The 17,477-nt window shown below is 39.1% G+C and overlaps 1 protein-coding gene across 1 annotated transcript in view; it reads left to right on the top strand.

Moving 5' to 3' along the window:
• PDE10A (phosphodiesterase 10A) overlaps positions 1-17,477 on the top strand; it is a 229,862-nt gene extending 212,385 nt beyond the window's left edge. The window contains exons 19-22 of the mRNA XM_045544715.1: positions 485-596; positions 6,018-6,098; positions 8,584-8,672; positions 15,242-17,477. Of these exons, the coding sequence (XP_045400671.1) occupies positions 485-596; positions 6,018-6,098; positions 8,584-8,672; positions 15,242-15,368 (409 nt within the window). The 3' untranslated portion in view covers positions 15,369-17,477. The remainder of the gene's footprint in view (positions 1-484; positions 597-6,017; positions 6,099-8,583; positions 8,673-15,241) is intronic.

Below are 17,477 nucleotides of genomic sequence, written 5' to 3'. Positions count from 1 at the left end.
GTCATGAGCCGCTACCGCCTTGGAGAAGTCATTTCATTTCTGTGCTCCTCAGACCTTTGTATATAAAATGAAAGGATTGAGATAGATTTTTCTCTTAAGGTTTGTTTCTTCCCACTCTTAAGTTCCCAAAATTCCGTGAAAGTGAATACCTGGTCCATGCCATAAAAGTGTACCAGGAGATTTAGATGATAACAGAGGCAAGGCCCACATTATATTTGATTTCAACAGTAATATTAAGGCAACAAGAACATACAATGCACTCCTCACGGAAGTAGTGACAGAAGTGCCTGATATTCCTACAATTAAATGACATTATTTTTAAATTCTATTTTAATGTCCTGCCTGTTATTTGTTAATGCTATCTTTCTTTCTTCATGAAGTAATATGTACTTAAACTTCACTCCTGAAAATACAAAAGTCTTTCTAGTCCTTAATTTAAATGTGCAAATGCCATGCTGACCAGTCTTATGTCATTGTGTTCTAGAGACCGTGTAATTGGTTTGATGATGACTGCCTGTGATCTGTGCTCTGTGACAAAACTGTGGCCAGTTACAAAATTGACGGCAAATGATATATATGCAGAATTCTGGGCTGAGGTACGTCCTTGATTCTTATACTAACATAGATAGTATCAAAAACTGGGAAGATATTTAAGGAGAAATTAAATATATGGATAATTTACTAACAATATCTTAGTTGCTCATGTTGCTAGTTATTTCAGAAAACTATGATCAATCACATATGACGACAAGATTTAGCAATTATGCAGGTACAAAGTGAGAGTGGTCATTCTGTTACATCTTACTTAAATATGTGTGTAAATTCTCTGATCCGAACTGTGTTTAGGAACTTACTGAACAGTGGTGTGACAATTTCCCTTACTTAGTAGCTGATCTTTTGCTCATTCATCCAATAAACATTATTGGCCATCTACTTTAGATAAGCGCTAGACAAAGTTTTCAGCAGGACTTGTAATATGGACTATATTTGCCTGTAGTTAGAAATTCAGGAGAATAATCATTTGTACCATAGACATATGAGAATATGTAAATATACCTACTGGTCAACTCACCTGCAAATTATGAAATCTTTAGAATGTGTGGAATAGTAATTCATAATGCTCCTGAAGCACACACACATAAATGACTTTCCCTAACATGTTTTCTTCACGAAATTATCTAAATTATCAGTAATATGCATTTTACTTCTCAGTTTACTTTCTGAATTGTCTGTAAGTAGAATATAATTCTCCTGTTCAAATGAATCACAAATACCTAGAATCCTGTATGTTCAGAGATTACTTTATGAAGAAAAGCACTATAAATCCTTTGAGTACTTCTTTCTGTTCAGAGAAATGAAAGTAAACTTGGAAGGCAAAGAGTTTCATAGTTGATAATTGAATCATGTATCTCACTCATGTAGAAGAATGTGTGAAAAAACATAAAAACCAGCAAATCATTCAGCTACAAGCTTAGTAAGAATGGTTTAAAATGTTGAATTGTTTTGTAGGGGTAAAGCCAAAGAATTTTTATTGCATGAAGACCACAGACCTTGAGCTGATTATACTCATGGTGCTGTTTCTCTAGAATGCCTTACAAATTGTGTGTGCATGCACTTACATGATGTTTTTCTTTATTTTATTGGGTGTCAGAACCTAGTTACCATCAGACTCAATTAGGAAGATTGTTTTAGATGTGTAATTGACTCCTGAACAACACTGGTTTAACTGCACAGGTCCACTTACACATGAATTTTTTTTTCAATAAATATATTGGAAAAGTTTTGGATATTTGCAACAATGTGAAAAAACTCACAGATGAACTACATAGGCTAGAAATATCAAAAAGAATTAAGAAAAATTTAGGTATGTCATAAATGCATAACTATATGTAGTACTAGTCTATTTTATCATTTACTACCATAAAATGTACACAAATACAAAATTTATCAAAACGTATGCATGTGAACACTTACAGAAGGTGCACCATGGTGCACGTGCAGTTGAGAGAAATGTAAACAAATGCAAAGATGCAGCATTAAATCATAACTGCATTAAATTAACTCTAGTACACACTATACTATTGTAACAATTTTGTAGCCACCTCCTGTTGCTATTGTATTGAACTCAAGTGTCATATCCACTGAAACTGCCACGTGATGCTGATGATCTCCGTGTGAGCTTTTTAGCTCTCTACTAAATTGTGTATCACGGGAAAGGTTCTCTTGCGGTTCCGGCACATTTTCCATTGTGTTTAGCATAAAACCATAAACCCTGAATAACACCATGGGACCCATGCAGAGTGCCACTAATGATGCTGGAAGTGCTCCCAAGAAGCAGAGAAAAGTCATGACATTACAAGAAAAAGTTGAGCTGGTTGGCACATACTGTAAATAGAGCTCTGCAGCTGCAGTTGCCCCATTTCAAGATAAATGAATTCAGCATAAGGACCACTGTAAAAAAAAAAAAAAGGAAATTCATGAAGATGTCTCTGCAGCTATGCCAGCAGGTATGAAAACCTTATACTATTTAAAAAATACCTTTTATCTAGTACTGAAAATGCAGCTTTTAGGTGGGTGCAGGATTGCTATACGGCATACCTATAGACTCAGTATGATTGGAGAAAAAGTGCAATCATTATATAACAACTTAAAGCAAAAGGAAGGTGAAAGATCTAAAGCTAGAGAATTTAATGCTGGCAAAGCATGGTTAGATAATTTGAGAAAGAGATTTGGCTTTAAAAAATGTCAAGATAACAGGAGAAGCCACCTCTGCTGACCAGGAGGCAGCAGATAGGTTCCCAGATGCCACTGAGGAAATCATGGAGGAGAAAGGATATCTGCCTGAACAGGTTTTTAATGCAGACGAAAGTGCCTTTGGGAAACAGCGCATTTCCGAAATGCCCACAAATGACATCTACTAGTAAGGAAGAGAAGCAAGCATTAGAATTTAAGGCCGAAAGGTGTAAGCTAACTCCACTGTTTTGTGCAAATGCAGTCAGGTTTATGACCAGAACTGCCCTTATCTATAAAGCTGCTAACCCCAGATCCTTGAGGAGAGATAACACCAGCTGTCAGTCTTTTGGTTGGGCAACCAGAAGGCCTGGACAACGAGAACCCTTTTTCTGGATTGACTCCATCCATGCTTTGTCTCTGAAGTCAGAAAGTACCCTGCCAGTAAGGGACTGCCTTTTAAAGTTTGTTTGTGTTGGACAATTCTCCTTGCCACCCAGAACCCCTTGAGTTAAACATCAAAGGCCCTACACACAATGTCTCCAATTCAGCCTCTACATCAGGGGGTCGTAAGGACCCTTAAGGCTCATTACCCATGGTAAATCCATGGAAAGGACTGTAACACTAGGGAAGAAAACCCCAGTAAAGAAAATATTGTGAAAGTCTGGAAAGGTTATAGCATTGAAGATACCATTACTGTTATAGAAAAGCCGTGGAAGCCATCAGGCCCAAAACAATAACTTTCTGCTGGAGAAAACTGTGTCTAGCTGTCATACATCACTTCACAGGATTTACAACAGAGCCAATCAAGGAAATTATGAAACATTGTGGATATTGCAAAAAAAAAAAAAAAAAAGGTTGGGGTGGAGGGTTTTAAGATATGGATCTTGGAGAAATTCAAGACACCACGCCAGAGGAGCTCACAGATGACTTACTGGAGATGAGCGCTTCCAAACCAGTGCCAGACCATGAGGAAGAAGATGCAGAGGAAGCAGTGCTAGAAAACAAGCTGACGTTGGACAGTCTAGCAAAAGGGCTCAAGATGGCTTCTGACTCATTTTACAACAGGGACCTTTCCATGCTACAGGCACTAAAGCTAAAAGCAAATGGTGGGAAGACTGGTTCCATATAGAAACATTTCTAGAGAAATGAAAATGCAAAGAAGTCAGAAATTACTGTGTATTTCCATGAAGCTACACTGAGTGTGTCTGCCTCTCTGCCTCCCCTTCCACCTCCTCCACCCCTTCCTCCTCTGCTCCCCCCCAGACAGCGAGAGCAATCCCTCCTCTTCCTTTTCCTCCTGAGCCTACTAACGTGAAGATGATGAGGATGAAGATCCACTGTCACTTCATGAATAGTAAATATATTTTCTCTTCCCTGTGATTTTTAATCACATTTTCTTTATTGTAAGAATACAGTATATTATACATGTAACATATAAAATATGTGTTCATTGACTTTATGTTATTGGTAAGGCTTCCAGTCAACAGTAGGCTATATTAGTAATTAAGTTTTGGGGGAATCAAAAGTTATATTTGGGTATTTTTGCACCGGGGGTCAGTTCCCCTGTCCTCTGTGTTGTTCAAAGGTCAACTATACATGTCTGAACTGTAATATCTCACTTTATTATCATAATCAACAGTCTAAAAGCAGTAACCTAGATACTTTCTGTAAATAGCACATAGGAAAACTGGTCTGAAGCTAGTTTATTGCTTTGCACATAATTTTACCCAACTATGATACATTTCATACTTAACAACTATGTTAGTATTCTAAAATATGAATCAAAATGTGACACATATATAATGTGGATAACTTTTCTTTTATGTTCCTCATTGATTATTCAGCACACAAATATTGATTAAGCTCCCTGCATGCTCTTATGTGTAGTCTTCAAGGACCTCATAGTCCATAGGAGGAAACAGAAATAGAATTATCAAGTCCTGCCGATTGATCTAGATATCCACGGAGTCCCGTTTCTCCTCTCTAGCCCTACAGTCACGCCCCTACTTCAGATCATCACCAAATCATGACTTGATTACTGCAACTTCCTAACTGAATTCCCTGCCTTGAATCATGAACTTGGTGTTAAGAGCCCTATGTTGCTAGCCCCATGCCTGCTGCCTCTCCAGACATGTTCTCTGTCTCAGCCCCTCTGGGTATCTGGACCACAGGCTCTCTAGTTGTCATTCAGGTCCCCACCCCTCTGTGCTCTGTGAAAGCCTCAGGCTGGTTCAGCCCTGCATTTTGCACGTGGCCCATAGTACTTAGTTCTTTTCCTTCTTAGCATTTAAGTCCATATTCAAAACATTGTTTATTTAAACATCTGTTTACTTGTTGGACTTGTAAAAGTTTTGAGAGCAAGGGACTTAGTGTGTTTTACTCAGTTAGAAAATAAAAGAGTTTAAGAACCGCTGATTTTAAATACTTAAAGTGATAACGACAGAACAGAAACTATACTTGTTAGGACAAGTGCCTTTGTCCTGTACATAAAAATACTTAGTAAGGGTTATAGTAACATGTTTCTAGAGCCTATCTTAGCAAATTTAGGAAGTTTTTCATCTGCACTTCTGACTTCTGAAAACAAACATAATTAAAACTACTAAAATAATAAATGTGATGGAGGAGTGGAAGAGTTAGGAAAAAATTAGGAAATGTTAAGGAAAAAGATCTTAAGCTTTAACTTTTACAAACAAATAAAAAGCAAGATAATTTTTTAAATCTACACAATGGGAATAATATATCTATCTCATAGTATTTCATGAGGATTAAATGAAATACTATTGATAAATTACTTAGCCTAGAGCCTAGAACATAGTCAATCTTTACTAGTGTCTATAAAGTTAATGGTGATGTATAGCCAGTTAACACTGTAACTGTTACTTATTCTTCCCTTGTCAATACTCTTCTCTAAAGCCTAGAGTTCAAGGCACATTAAAGATCATTTGAAAAAGAAGTGAGAAAGGCCTTCAGGTTACCATGTTTTATTGTTGTTTCTCTTCACTGTTTGTTATATATCCTCTTATAACTTATACAAACTTCTGTAAAATGAAACCAGAAGAGATGGCAGGGTTTCTGGTAAGTCAGTAGAGGAGAAAATCAGGATAAAATACCAAACAGTGATACATTTAAGTGTTTCATAATTTTGACATTCTTCTTGGGTCAATAACCAGAAAGTTATTTATTTTGAAGAAAATTAATGAAGAAAAGGAACAATTTATTAATACTAAAATTTTACAACCATTTGGAAATTGAGAAAGCCTGACTTTTACCCCTGTTTACCTTAGGGCGATGAAATGAAGAAACTGGGAATACAGCCCATCCCTATGATGGACAGGGACAAGAAGGATGAAGTCCCGCAAGGCCAGGTATGGCTGTGAATTGTTAAAGTCAAACTGTTACTGTTAGCGTCCAACAGTCTCAGGTGGCCATAAGATCATACATGAATAGAAAACACACACCATCTTATAATATGTTTGGATACAGGGACTGCGTCATTTGGGTCTGGTGATGCAGAAACTTTAGTGATTTATCTACAGGGGCTGAGAACTAAAAAAAGAACAGCTGTTTGTTTACCCTGGAATCATTGTCCACTCAGACGAGCCAGGGTTTGTACTGGTGCTTGTGGCTTTGCCGGGCTGAGGTTTGCTCTACCGTTCTGGGATCTGGAGGGCAGTAGCGGCCCCGGTTCCACAGCTCCACCAGGCACTACTCTAGTAGCGGCTCTGTGCAGTGGCTCCTCCGCGACGCAGACTTCTGCCCATGCTCCCAGGCTTTCCGATATGTCCTTTGGAATCGAGGTGGAAGTTTCCAAGCCTCCACCATTCTTGCATTCTGCAAACCTGCAGACTTAACACCACATCGAAGCCACCAGGGCGTAAGCTTTGCACCCTCCTGAGCAGCCGCCTGAGCAGTACCTGGGGCTCTTCGAGCTGTGGCCAGGGCCAGAAGAGCAGGGATGTGGGGAACAGCATCCTCAGGTGGCTCAGGACAGTGAGACCTAGCTGTGTTCCCCAAAACCATTTTGTCCTCCTAAGCCTCTGAGCCTGTGATGGGAGGGGCAGCCTCGAAGAGCTTTGAAATGCCCTTGGGGCCTTTTTCTCATTTTCTTGACTGTTAGCACCTGGTCCCCTTGTGTCTGCCTAAACATTCTAGCAGGTGGTTGTTCGGCAGCGCTTCCCTTCTCTACCGCCCAGCCAGGCTGTGCATTTCCCAAATTTTTGTACTCTGCTTCCACTTCAGTTATAAGTTACAGCTTCAGGTCATTTCTTTGCTCCTATATCTGATCACAGGCTGGTAGAAACAGCCACGCCACTTCCACTTCTTGAACACCTTGCTGCTTAGAAATTTCTTCTGTCAGCTACCTTAGGTCATCACGCCCAAGTTCAGCCTTCCGCAAAGTCCTAGGGCATCGACACTAAACGCAGCCAGGTTCTTTGCTGCAGTGTAACAACGGTGACCTCTGCTCAAGTTCCCAACAAGTCTCTCATTGACATCTGAGACCTCATCAGCCTGGCCTTCACTGTCCATATTTTTGACAGCATTTTGGTCACAACCACTTTAACCAGTCCCTAAGGCGTTCCGAACTTTCCATCTTCCTGTCTTCTTCTGAGCCCTCCATACTCTTCCAACCTCTGCCCATTACCCAATTCCAAAGCCACTTCCACATTTTCACGTGCACAGAGATCACAGGAAGCAAGAAAGGGGGAGGTACCCAGCCTGTTTTCAATAACCAGCTCTTGGGTGGGGGAAACTCTCGTAGAAACTATTAATAACAGAGTGAGAGCTCACTCACTGCTGGGAGGACGGCACCACCCCATCCATGAGGGAGCCACCCCGTGACCCAGACACCTTCCATTAGACCCCACCTCCAACACTGGGATCAGATTTCAACAGGAGCTTTGGAGGGTCAAATATCCAAACTGTAGCTGTTACTATGGTGACAGACCCTACAACGGGAGAGAGCAAAAAGGAACTGCATACATTTGATCCTTCTATATCCTTTGATGCCTCTTGTTGAGTTTCAGTTTTTTAAAGAAATTGGAAAGCCGTGGTTTGGGGGTAACCTCAACTAGAGAGCCAGTTTTATCTTGTGCATGTTGTCAACCACATGGGCAGTTATTTATAGCTAGACAGTCTGTGTTCTCTGGCTAACAGACACACGGTCTTTTACATCTGGCCTTCAGCAGGCCGGTCTGAGGTAGCCTCACTTGTCTGCACAGTGACCCAGAATTCCTAATGAGATGTTCTTTAATATTTTTAAAGTGCTATAGATTTGAAAGTTGTGAAATCTAATATTAATATACATAGAACAGTAACCTGAAAGAGCTATGATAAAATCAATGATGTTTATTATAGGTCAAAAAAAGGAAAAAGGGGTGGGGGATGAATAAAATATTAGGAGAACAAACGAGGGACCAAAGCCAAGAGCAACAGAAAACACTGTAATAATTCCTGAACATTAAGTTGGAAGAGAAGAATAGCATGTTTGATTTTGAATTGTCTACAACAGAACACTAATTTTGAACAGAGATAAGAATAGGACTTGAATTATAAATCAGCTGATCTATAAATAGAATGTCATTTAATGTACTTGGGTTCTAGATGTCAATAGGTATTAACTTTTAAATATGTTTTAGGTTTTGCATTTCATTCCTAGAATGTATTTTAATGCATATTAAAATGTATTCTACACTAGTATTCAGTGAACCCAAATATCTCATACTGCAAACTAGAACATTTAATTTTGTAATTAGACTTCAGAAACAGAAAATTCACTTAAGAAATGTAATTATGACTGGGATTGCTAACGGGCGATTTTGTTTGTTGTCCGTGGGTTTTGCACTGAGGCAGCTTGGATTCTACAATGCTGTCGCCATTCCCTGCTATACCACCCTGACCCAGATCCTCCCCCCAACAGAGCCTCTCCTCAAAGCATGCAGGTATGTACAGTGGTTCAAGCTGTAATGTTATTTTAAAAAACAAAACTAAGACTCTATATGGTATTTTTTACCCCATCAATGTGTGTGCCTTAGCCACAGTTTACAATAAACATTGTAATTTTGTCAATGGGCTATGTATTTGTCTAGGTATCAGCTTGTTGTGTTCAGAGGTTCTGGTGGTCCTAGTCAACCAGCTCCCCGGGTGGCCCCTCCCCTGGGGTCCGACTCCCATCACAATGAGTCTCAGACTCCGTGTGACAGGCAGGCAGTTCATTCCGCAGCTCTGACGAGGGGGGAGCGGGCGCAGGCCGGTGGCGGGGTCAGGCATGGTCAGGGTCAGAGACCAGTGGGCCGGGAGGGTCTCTGTGCGAGACCATTCTCGGAGTCTGGGGGTCCTTCCACTCCCTTACAGCTGCTCTCAGTCTGGCTGTTACCAGGCGTTTCTTCCGTAAAGGGACTTTAGTTATTCTCATAAGCGTGAGCTTTGCTTTGAGCTTCGTGACAGTTGCATCAGTGCTGAGGTGGCCTTGTCTCCTGGGAATCCGTGGGCCGGGGTAGACGTCCCTGGGTGGCTTGCACCATCCTGCTAAGTGACTCGTGGTGTGAGCCCCGAGAGACACTCGAATGGGTCTGTGGCTATCATTAATCTTATAGCCGTGACTTGTCTTATATGGTATGCTATGCAAGTGTGTGAAGAGTATTTATGCATAAAGTCATTCATTTACCAAAAAGGAGCAAGAAGTTTATGATGATGATGCAGAGGTCCCCACCCAGTGCTGTTTTAAAAAAATAGGACAGTAATGTCTGTGTAGAGGTGCTTGTGAGGAAAGACGCTCAGCTTAAGTCTCACAGTTTATTATTTAAGAAGGGGGAACACTTGAATGGGGACCCCCTTCTTCTTTAAGTTTTTTTTCTTCCAAAAAGAAATTTAAGCCATTTGTTGTCTGTTCTAGCTTCAGATTTCTCCCTGTCCTTTCCTCATGCTTTCTGAAGGGTGACCCCCCCACACACACCTGACCAGCACCCAGTAAATGGTACTACCATGTGAGCACCTTAGTGTTGATCAGTTAGTACCCATTTGATGGTGAGTACATGTGGTGCCTGTTTTTCCAACTTTGTGATACCTCACTTCAAAGGATGGGCTCAAGCTCTCAAGCTCTATCCAGGATAATACAAGAGGTGCTAGATCACCATTGCTTTTTGTGGCTGAGTAGAACTCCATGGTATACCTATACCACATGTTATTAATCCACTCATGTATTGATGGGCACTTGGGTTGTTTCCACATCTTTGCAGTTATGCATTGTTCTGCCATAAACATTCGGGTGCAGATGTCTTTATTTTCCCTTGGGTAGATGCCCAGTAATGGTATTGCTGGATCAAATGGCATTTCCATTTTTAGCTCTTTGAGATATCTCCAAATTACTTTCCACAGGGGTTGTACTAATTTGCAGTCCCACCAGCAGTATAAGAGTGTTCCAATCTCTCCACATCCACACCAGCATTTGTTATTTTGGGACATTTGATAAAGGCCATTCTCACTGGAGTTACATGATATATCTAATTGTGGTTTTGATTAGTATTTCCCTAATGATTAGAGACGTTGAGCATTCTTTTTTATGTTTCCTGGCCATTATTCTGTCTTTTTTTGAAAAGTTTCTGTTCATGTCCTTTGCCCACTTTTTAATAGGGTTGTTTCATTTTTTTGTTGTTAATTTCTTAAGTTCTATATATATTCTTCTTATCAGCCCTCTATCAGATGTATAGCATGCAAATGTTTTCTCCCATTCTGTAGGTTGTTTATTTACTCTTGTGATAGTTTCCTTGGCTGGGCAGAACCTTTTTAACTTGATCAGGTCCCATTTATTTATTTTTATTGCTGCTGTGTTTGCTTTGGGGGTCTTCTTCATAAATTCTTTTCCTAGGCCAATGTTTATAAGACTTTTCCCAACATTTTCTTCTAGAATTCTTAAGGCGTGAAAATGCCTTAGATTTAAGTCTGTTGTCCATCGTGAGTTGATTTTTGTTAGAGGTGAGAGGTGGGGATCTAGTTTCAATCTTCTGCATGTAGTTATCCAGTTTTCCCATCACCATTTATTGAATAGAGATTCTTTTCCCCAATTTACATTTTTGTCTGCTTTGTTGAAGATTAGATGACAATATGAAGATGGTTTTATATCTGGGTTCTCAGTCCTGTTCCAAAGGTCTATATCTCTGTTCTTGTGTCAGTACCATGCTTTTTTGGTTACTATAGCCTTGTAGTAAAGCTTAAAGTCTGGTAAACTGATGCCTCCCAATTTGTTCTTTTTGCTTAAGATTGTTTTGTCTATACGAGGTCTTTTCTGGTTCCATACAAAGCATAGAATTATTTTTTCTAGATCTGTGAAGAATGATGATGGTATTTTGATAGGCATTGCATTAATTCTGTAGATCACTCTGGGTAGTATGGACATTTTAACAATATTGATTCTGCCAATCCATGATCATGATAGGGTTTTCCATCAGTTTACATATTCCACAAATTCATTTCTCAGAGTTCCGTAATTCTCTCTATATATGTCTTTTACCTCCTTTGTTAAATATATTCCTAAACATTTAATTTTGTTTGAAGCTATTGTGAAATATGTTGCATCTTTGATTTGATGTTTGGCTTGACTATCATTAGTGTATATGAATGCCACTGATTTGTGTGCATTTATTTTGTATCCTGAGACTTTACTGAATTCATTTATCAATTCCAGGGGTCTCTTGGTTGAATCCTTGGGATTTTCTAGACGTAATATCATAATGTCAGCTAAGAGTGCGAGTTTGACCTCTTCTGCCTCCATTCAGACACCCTTAATTCCCCTCTCTTGTCTGATGACTCTGGCAAGGGCTTCCAGCACTATGTTGAATAGAAGTGGAGACAGTGGGCAACCTTTTCTGGTTCCAGTTCTAAGCAGAATGCTTTCAGTTTTTCCCCATTCAGTATGATGTTGGCTATGAGTCTATCATATGTAGCCTTAATAATTTTAAGGTATGACCCATCTATGCCTATTTTGTTAAGAGTTTTTATCATAAAACTGTGCTGGATTTTGTCAAATGCTTTTTCTGTGTCTATTGAGGGAATCATATAGTCTTTGTTGTTGCTTTTATTTATGTGGTGAATTGCATTTATAGATTTGCATATGTTGAACCAACCTTGCATCTCTGGGATAAGGCCCACCTGGTCATGATAAATTATTTTTTTGGTGTGTGTTGGATTTGGCTTGCTAAGATTTTTTTGAGGATTTTTACATCTCTATTCATGAGGGATACTGGTCTGTAGTTTTCTTTTTTTGTAGTGTCCTTTCCTGGCTTTGTTATCAAGGTGATATTGGCTTCATAGAATCAGTTGGGGAGGATACCATCCTTCTCAATGTTGTGGAATAATTTCTGCAGTACACGTATGAGTTCTTCTTTGTAGGTTTGATAGAATTCAGTTGTGAACCCATCTGGTCTGGGACTTTTTTTTTTGGTTGGAAGATTTTTAATTGCTGCTTTTATTTCTGTGATTGATATTGGTATGTTCAGGAATTCTATTTCTTCCTGATTAAGCCTAGGAAGGTTGTTTGTTTCTAAGTATTTGTCCATTTCCTCCACATTTTCCAGTTTTGGAGCATGTAGATTTTTATAGTATTCAAAGATAATGCTTTGTATTTCTATGATGTCTGTAGTGACCTCTCTTTTTTCATTTCTAATTGAGTTTATTAGAGTCCTTTCCTTTCTAGTTCTTGTCAGTCTAGCAAGAGGGCTGTCAATTTTGTTTATCTTTTCGAAAAACCAACTTTTGGTTTTCTTAATCTTCTATGTAGTTTTTATTTTTTATTTCATTTAGTTCTGCTCTGATCTTAGTTATTTCTTTTCTTCTGCTAGGTTTATAATTAATTTGCTCTTCCTTTTCCAGTTCCTTGAGACAGTTTATTAGTTTGTTGATTTATGAGCTTTCTGTCTTTTGGATGTGAACATTTAATGCTATTAGTTTTCCTCTTAGGAATGCTTTTGCTGTATCCCACAGATTTTGATAACTTGTGTCCCCATTATCATTTAGTCCAAAAAATCTTTTGATTTCCATCTGGATCTCTTCCTTGACCCATTAGTCATTCAGCAATAGATTGTTTAATTTCCGTGACTTTGTGAAGTGGTGAGTGTTTCTGTTGGAATTGATCTCTAGTTTTGTACCACTATGGTCTGAGAAGATACATGGTGCAATTTCTATTTTTTTAAATTTGTTGAAATCTGATTGTGTCCTAGGATGTGATTGATTTTGGAGAAAGTTCCATCTAATGCATCTAACCTACAAAGATGCCTTCAGACTCAAGGTCAAGGGTTGGAAAACAAACTCCCAGCCAAATGGAAGCTAAAAGAAAGTGGGAGTAGCTATTCTTATATCAGATAACATAAACTTTAAAATAGCAAAAGTAAAGAAGGACAAATATGGTCACTATATAATGGTGAAAGGAAAAATCCAACAAGAAGACTTAACAATTCTTAATATTTATGCACCCAACACAGGAGTGCCCAGATACATAAAGTAAACCCTGTTTGATCTGAATAACTTGATAAACAGTAATCCCATAGTAGCAGGGGATTTCAATACCCCACTGACAGAACTGGACAGATCCTCCAAGCAGAAAATAAGCAAAGAAACAATGGCTTTAAACAGAGCTCTAGAACAAATTGGTCTAACAGACATCTACAGAACATTCCACCCAAATAACACTGAATATACATTCTTCTCATCAGCTCATGGAACTTTCTCCAAAATGGAGCCCTTTCTTAACTGTGGTCATAACAACACTCAGGGGCAGCTGGAGTGGATACACGGCAAAGAGGACAGAAGATAAATATTTGGCCAGATTGTTTTAAACAAAACCAAAAACAAACATAGTGTTTCCATATTCTGTGCTGTTGAGACTTATTTGGGGACCGTTTGTCAAGGAAAACAAACAAACAAAACCAACAAGCAAGAACATAAAAAAATTATCTTTTTCTCTGCCCCCCCCCCTTTAAGAGATAGTTTCTCTCTCCTTTCCACTACTGGGAGATAAACACAACATCCCGCTTATTTTGGTGAATCTTACCTGACCCTAGTTAGTGGTTAGTTTATTAAAATCTCAACCTTATTATATAAGGGCCTAGCCATGCTGGTCCATGTGAAGTGTGAGCCAGGACCCACTCTTGATGGAATTAGGTTATAAAAATATACCACTGAAGAGAAATTGGGATATCAATCTAAATTCAAATATGTTGTTAGGAAAAGCCTAACGAATCTTCAGAAATCCTTTCCTATCCAGAAATTCTCTGTGTTTTATGCTAGATTCTTAGAAACCAGCAGAAGGAATGCTTGCTGTGGTTGTCAAGCTCTGGAAAAGTTATTGAGGAACTTTACGTGGAAAGCTTTGCGAATATGATATTCTGCTGTTTTGGCAGTTTTGATACACTCCCGCTTCAATATACTTGGCTGAACCACATAATCTCTTAAAGGGCATTTTAGTCTTATTAACACTTAAAAAAATCATTATGTATTAGTGTTCAAGAAAACATATGTCTTTTTCCAATATTTTGAAAATCTCTAGGATCTTGAAAAGTGATATTTGATGATATGGTACAAAAGTTAAAAGTGTTACGCTTTTCAGGTTATATTTTAGGGATTTCTTTTGTCCGAGGTGTCTTAGCATATTTGCTAAAGCGACTTCGAGAGAACAAGTTGAAAAGTATGCTTTGTATGAATTTAATGTTTCCCCAAGCCAAGGTTCCCTTCTGATTTCGCCTTTGCGTATAAGTAAGCGGAGTCCGGGTGGGGCATGTGGGGAGGGGCTCCGCCAGGGTAGCCATGGGGAACACGGTTCCGTGCGGTGGTTGTGGTCACATGGTTGGAGAGGATTCAGATGCCTGTGATGTTTGCACTAAAGATACTGAGAGAAAGATTAGAGGACTGGAGGGGAGATGAGCGTGCACGTCAGAGAGGTCACCAGAATACAAACATGGTTTTACTGTAACAAGGAAATTTCAAAAGTCTGTTCCTGATATAACATAAGATGACTTGTTATGGACGGCACAGTGTTCAAGATCAGGATACTCCCAAGTTTCAAGGGTTATCATAGGGCTTAAAGGCCTCCAGGGAGCAGCGCTGTTTCCACCTCTCAGAGTACGAAGCCCTGGGTCCTTTTCATTGTTCCTGAACATCCCTGCTGCTCAGCCATTCCTCCCTTTCCATGTTTCCTGCATGTTCCTCTATAGTAAATCCTAGGGAGCATTCCCTTTTCAAGTTAGTCCCTCTACCTGGCTAAGAAATGACATATCCTTTCTGCCTTTGTGGTCGAGAGCTGACAGGACAGCGTGCCCCTGATGCTTTGTTGGTTCGGGGGCTCTTTCCTGAGGAGGCGTCATGACAGCCTGCCTGACCATGGCCCCAAGTGACAGTCAGTCAGGATGGCACCACAGAAACTCTTGTGCGCAGTTGCACCAGGACTGTTTGGTTAATTTCTGAGACAGAGCCCAGAAATCCTTGTTTAAACTTTACCTGTAACTGCATCCATTGCCCATAGGGACAATCTCAACCAGTGGGAGAAGGTGATTCGAGGGGAGGAGAGTGCGACGTGGATCTCGTCCCCACCTGCAACCCCAGGGACCTCCAAGAAGCACCCCGTGAAGAGCGATCACCACCATCACTGAGGAGCTGTCCCGCCTAAGCATTCTCACCATGCTTCTTTGACTTTTTTCCTTTTATTTTTGTGGGCGGACCTATGCCTGGTAACTGGGGTACAAACCTCTCCAAGAAGGTAAAATCAAGGAGAGATGCCAGGCAGATGCCCTCCTGCCAGGGTCATCTGTGCGGCATCTCGGGCAGCAGACACCAGGACCACCGTGCTCAGAGAGCAGCCGGCAAGTGACTGCTTTGACTTGCGAACTGGCTTTTCTAATAGGCTGCTACTGCTGAGGCCTTAATGGAAATAGACAAAACCATTCTGAAGGGTACTTTCCCACTGTGTCTGTCACACGAGGGTTTAAAATGGTACTATGACGGTATTGTGCTTAGGCTGTAACACCGATGTTGCTTTGATGTTGTTGGTTTTAAATAGGAATTTTTACACATTACTGTTGTGAACATCCATGAGTGACCTGCTAGTAATTGACTTGAGTTGCAGTCCCCAGCCTCAGGACAGGTGTCATTGAGATCACAGAGAAGGAAGTGGTAGAAAAAGTCAAATTCTTATTTCACATCTTCATGAATTTAGTTCAGTGGGCTAAAGTGTAGTCTTTAAGTTTATACTAAAGGGCTTAGATGGATAAATTTGACACTAAAAGGAGTAGACTGTCCTTTTGAGAAGAGATGCAGGTGTACATTACAATAAATCTCAGAACTTCAAATATCAATTCAAAATATGTCAAATAATTAAAAATAATTTTTTCTTCATTGTTGTCTTGGCAAATTTACTGAACTGTTTGCATAAAGAACAAAATAAAAGCAAGGCAGTGCAAAATTATTTTTAATAGACAAGTCTTATGGATGTAAAAGTGAAGTTTTAATAATGATTCCTTTATATTTTCATTTTGTGTCATTATAAAATTTCAGACTCACATTCAAAATGAAAAGTTTATTCTAAAAATTATTTAATTAAAGTACCATACATTTCTTTTTAAAAAATCAAATTAAACCATAAAATTTAAGTCTTTTGTATTTTACTTTGATCTGCTGCATTCATCTCCCATGGTCACTTTCCTTATGCTACACAATCGTATTTCATAAGCTTCCTGTCCATGGAATGGAAGCTGAGGAAGGCAGTAGTACAATCATGTCACATTTATTTCTGTTCTCTACTCTTCTCACAGATCAAATATCTACATGGAAACTTGTGGTTTGGGTAGTTTGTTCTGTGAAACTTCTGTACTAATATTACTGGACAGTGTAAATGTTTTAAAAAATACAAAAGTAACCCTCTGGACCCCTTCCTACAGGGATTACAAGGCAGTCACTACCGGTGCATATTAATACTTTACAGATTTTTAGCACAATGGCACAGTAACCTCTGAACCTGTGGTTAGTTCTAACCTGAAGGAATTAGATAGAGTCTCAAGAACTGTCAGGCCAATCCGTGACAAACAGTCTATTCACTATTCACATGGCAGAAAACTGGAATATTACTTTTAATAAAATAAAAATTTTAAAATATGCTTCTACATATTTAATACTATATACATTGTTTATAGTAGCTTGGTTTTTGCAAAATTAAGTAAGAGGCTTCTACAACATGATTTATTTATGCTGTAGCAGAGTTAGCTATACATAAACATTGTTCTTATGTTAAAATTAACACTATGTGTTCAATTTCTTTATGGGCTTCGCAAAGTTGCCATCTTCCCTACATGGAGCTCCATTTGCTATTTTAATTATACAACATGACGTAAAAATGTAATAACTAAAGGGAGATGAATACCACTGTAACTAGATACACACACCTGTGGATGGATGTAATGTATGTAGACACACAGAGATGTATATATGATGCACGCTCATATGTACGTATGTAGACATACACATGTATGTATATATATGATATACACACATCCACATATATGTGACAGGAGAGAAAGAGAAGCAAACACATATGAAAGATAAAAATCATCCCCATTCTTCAAAAACAGTGACTTTTTTGTGTTAGAAAATATATATTGCTTGATACAGAGTTGACTAGAAAGTGTCATTTTTGTGTTAGTGTAGTCGTTGATTGCATTAAACTCTAACAAGCTGCACATTTTTCTGCATACAAGTTTATGAAACTA

Source organism: Lemur catta, chromosome 2, assembly GCF_020740605.2.
Source record: "Lemur catta isolate mLemCat1 chromosome 2, mLemCat1.pri, whole genome shotgun sequence".
Taxonomy (NCBI): domain Eukaryota; kingdom Metazoa; phylum Chordata; class Mammalia; order Primates; family Lemuridae; genus Lemur; species Lemur catta.
This window is presented reverse-complemented; position numbering and strand designations above follow the sequence as displayed.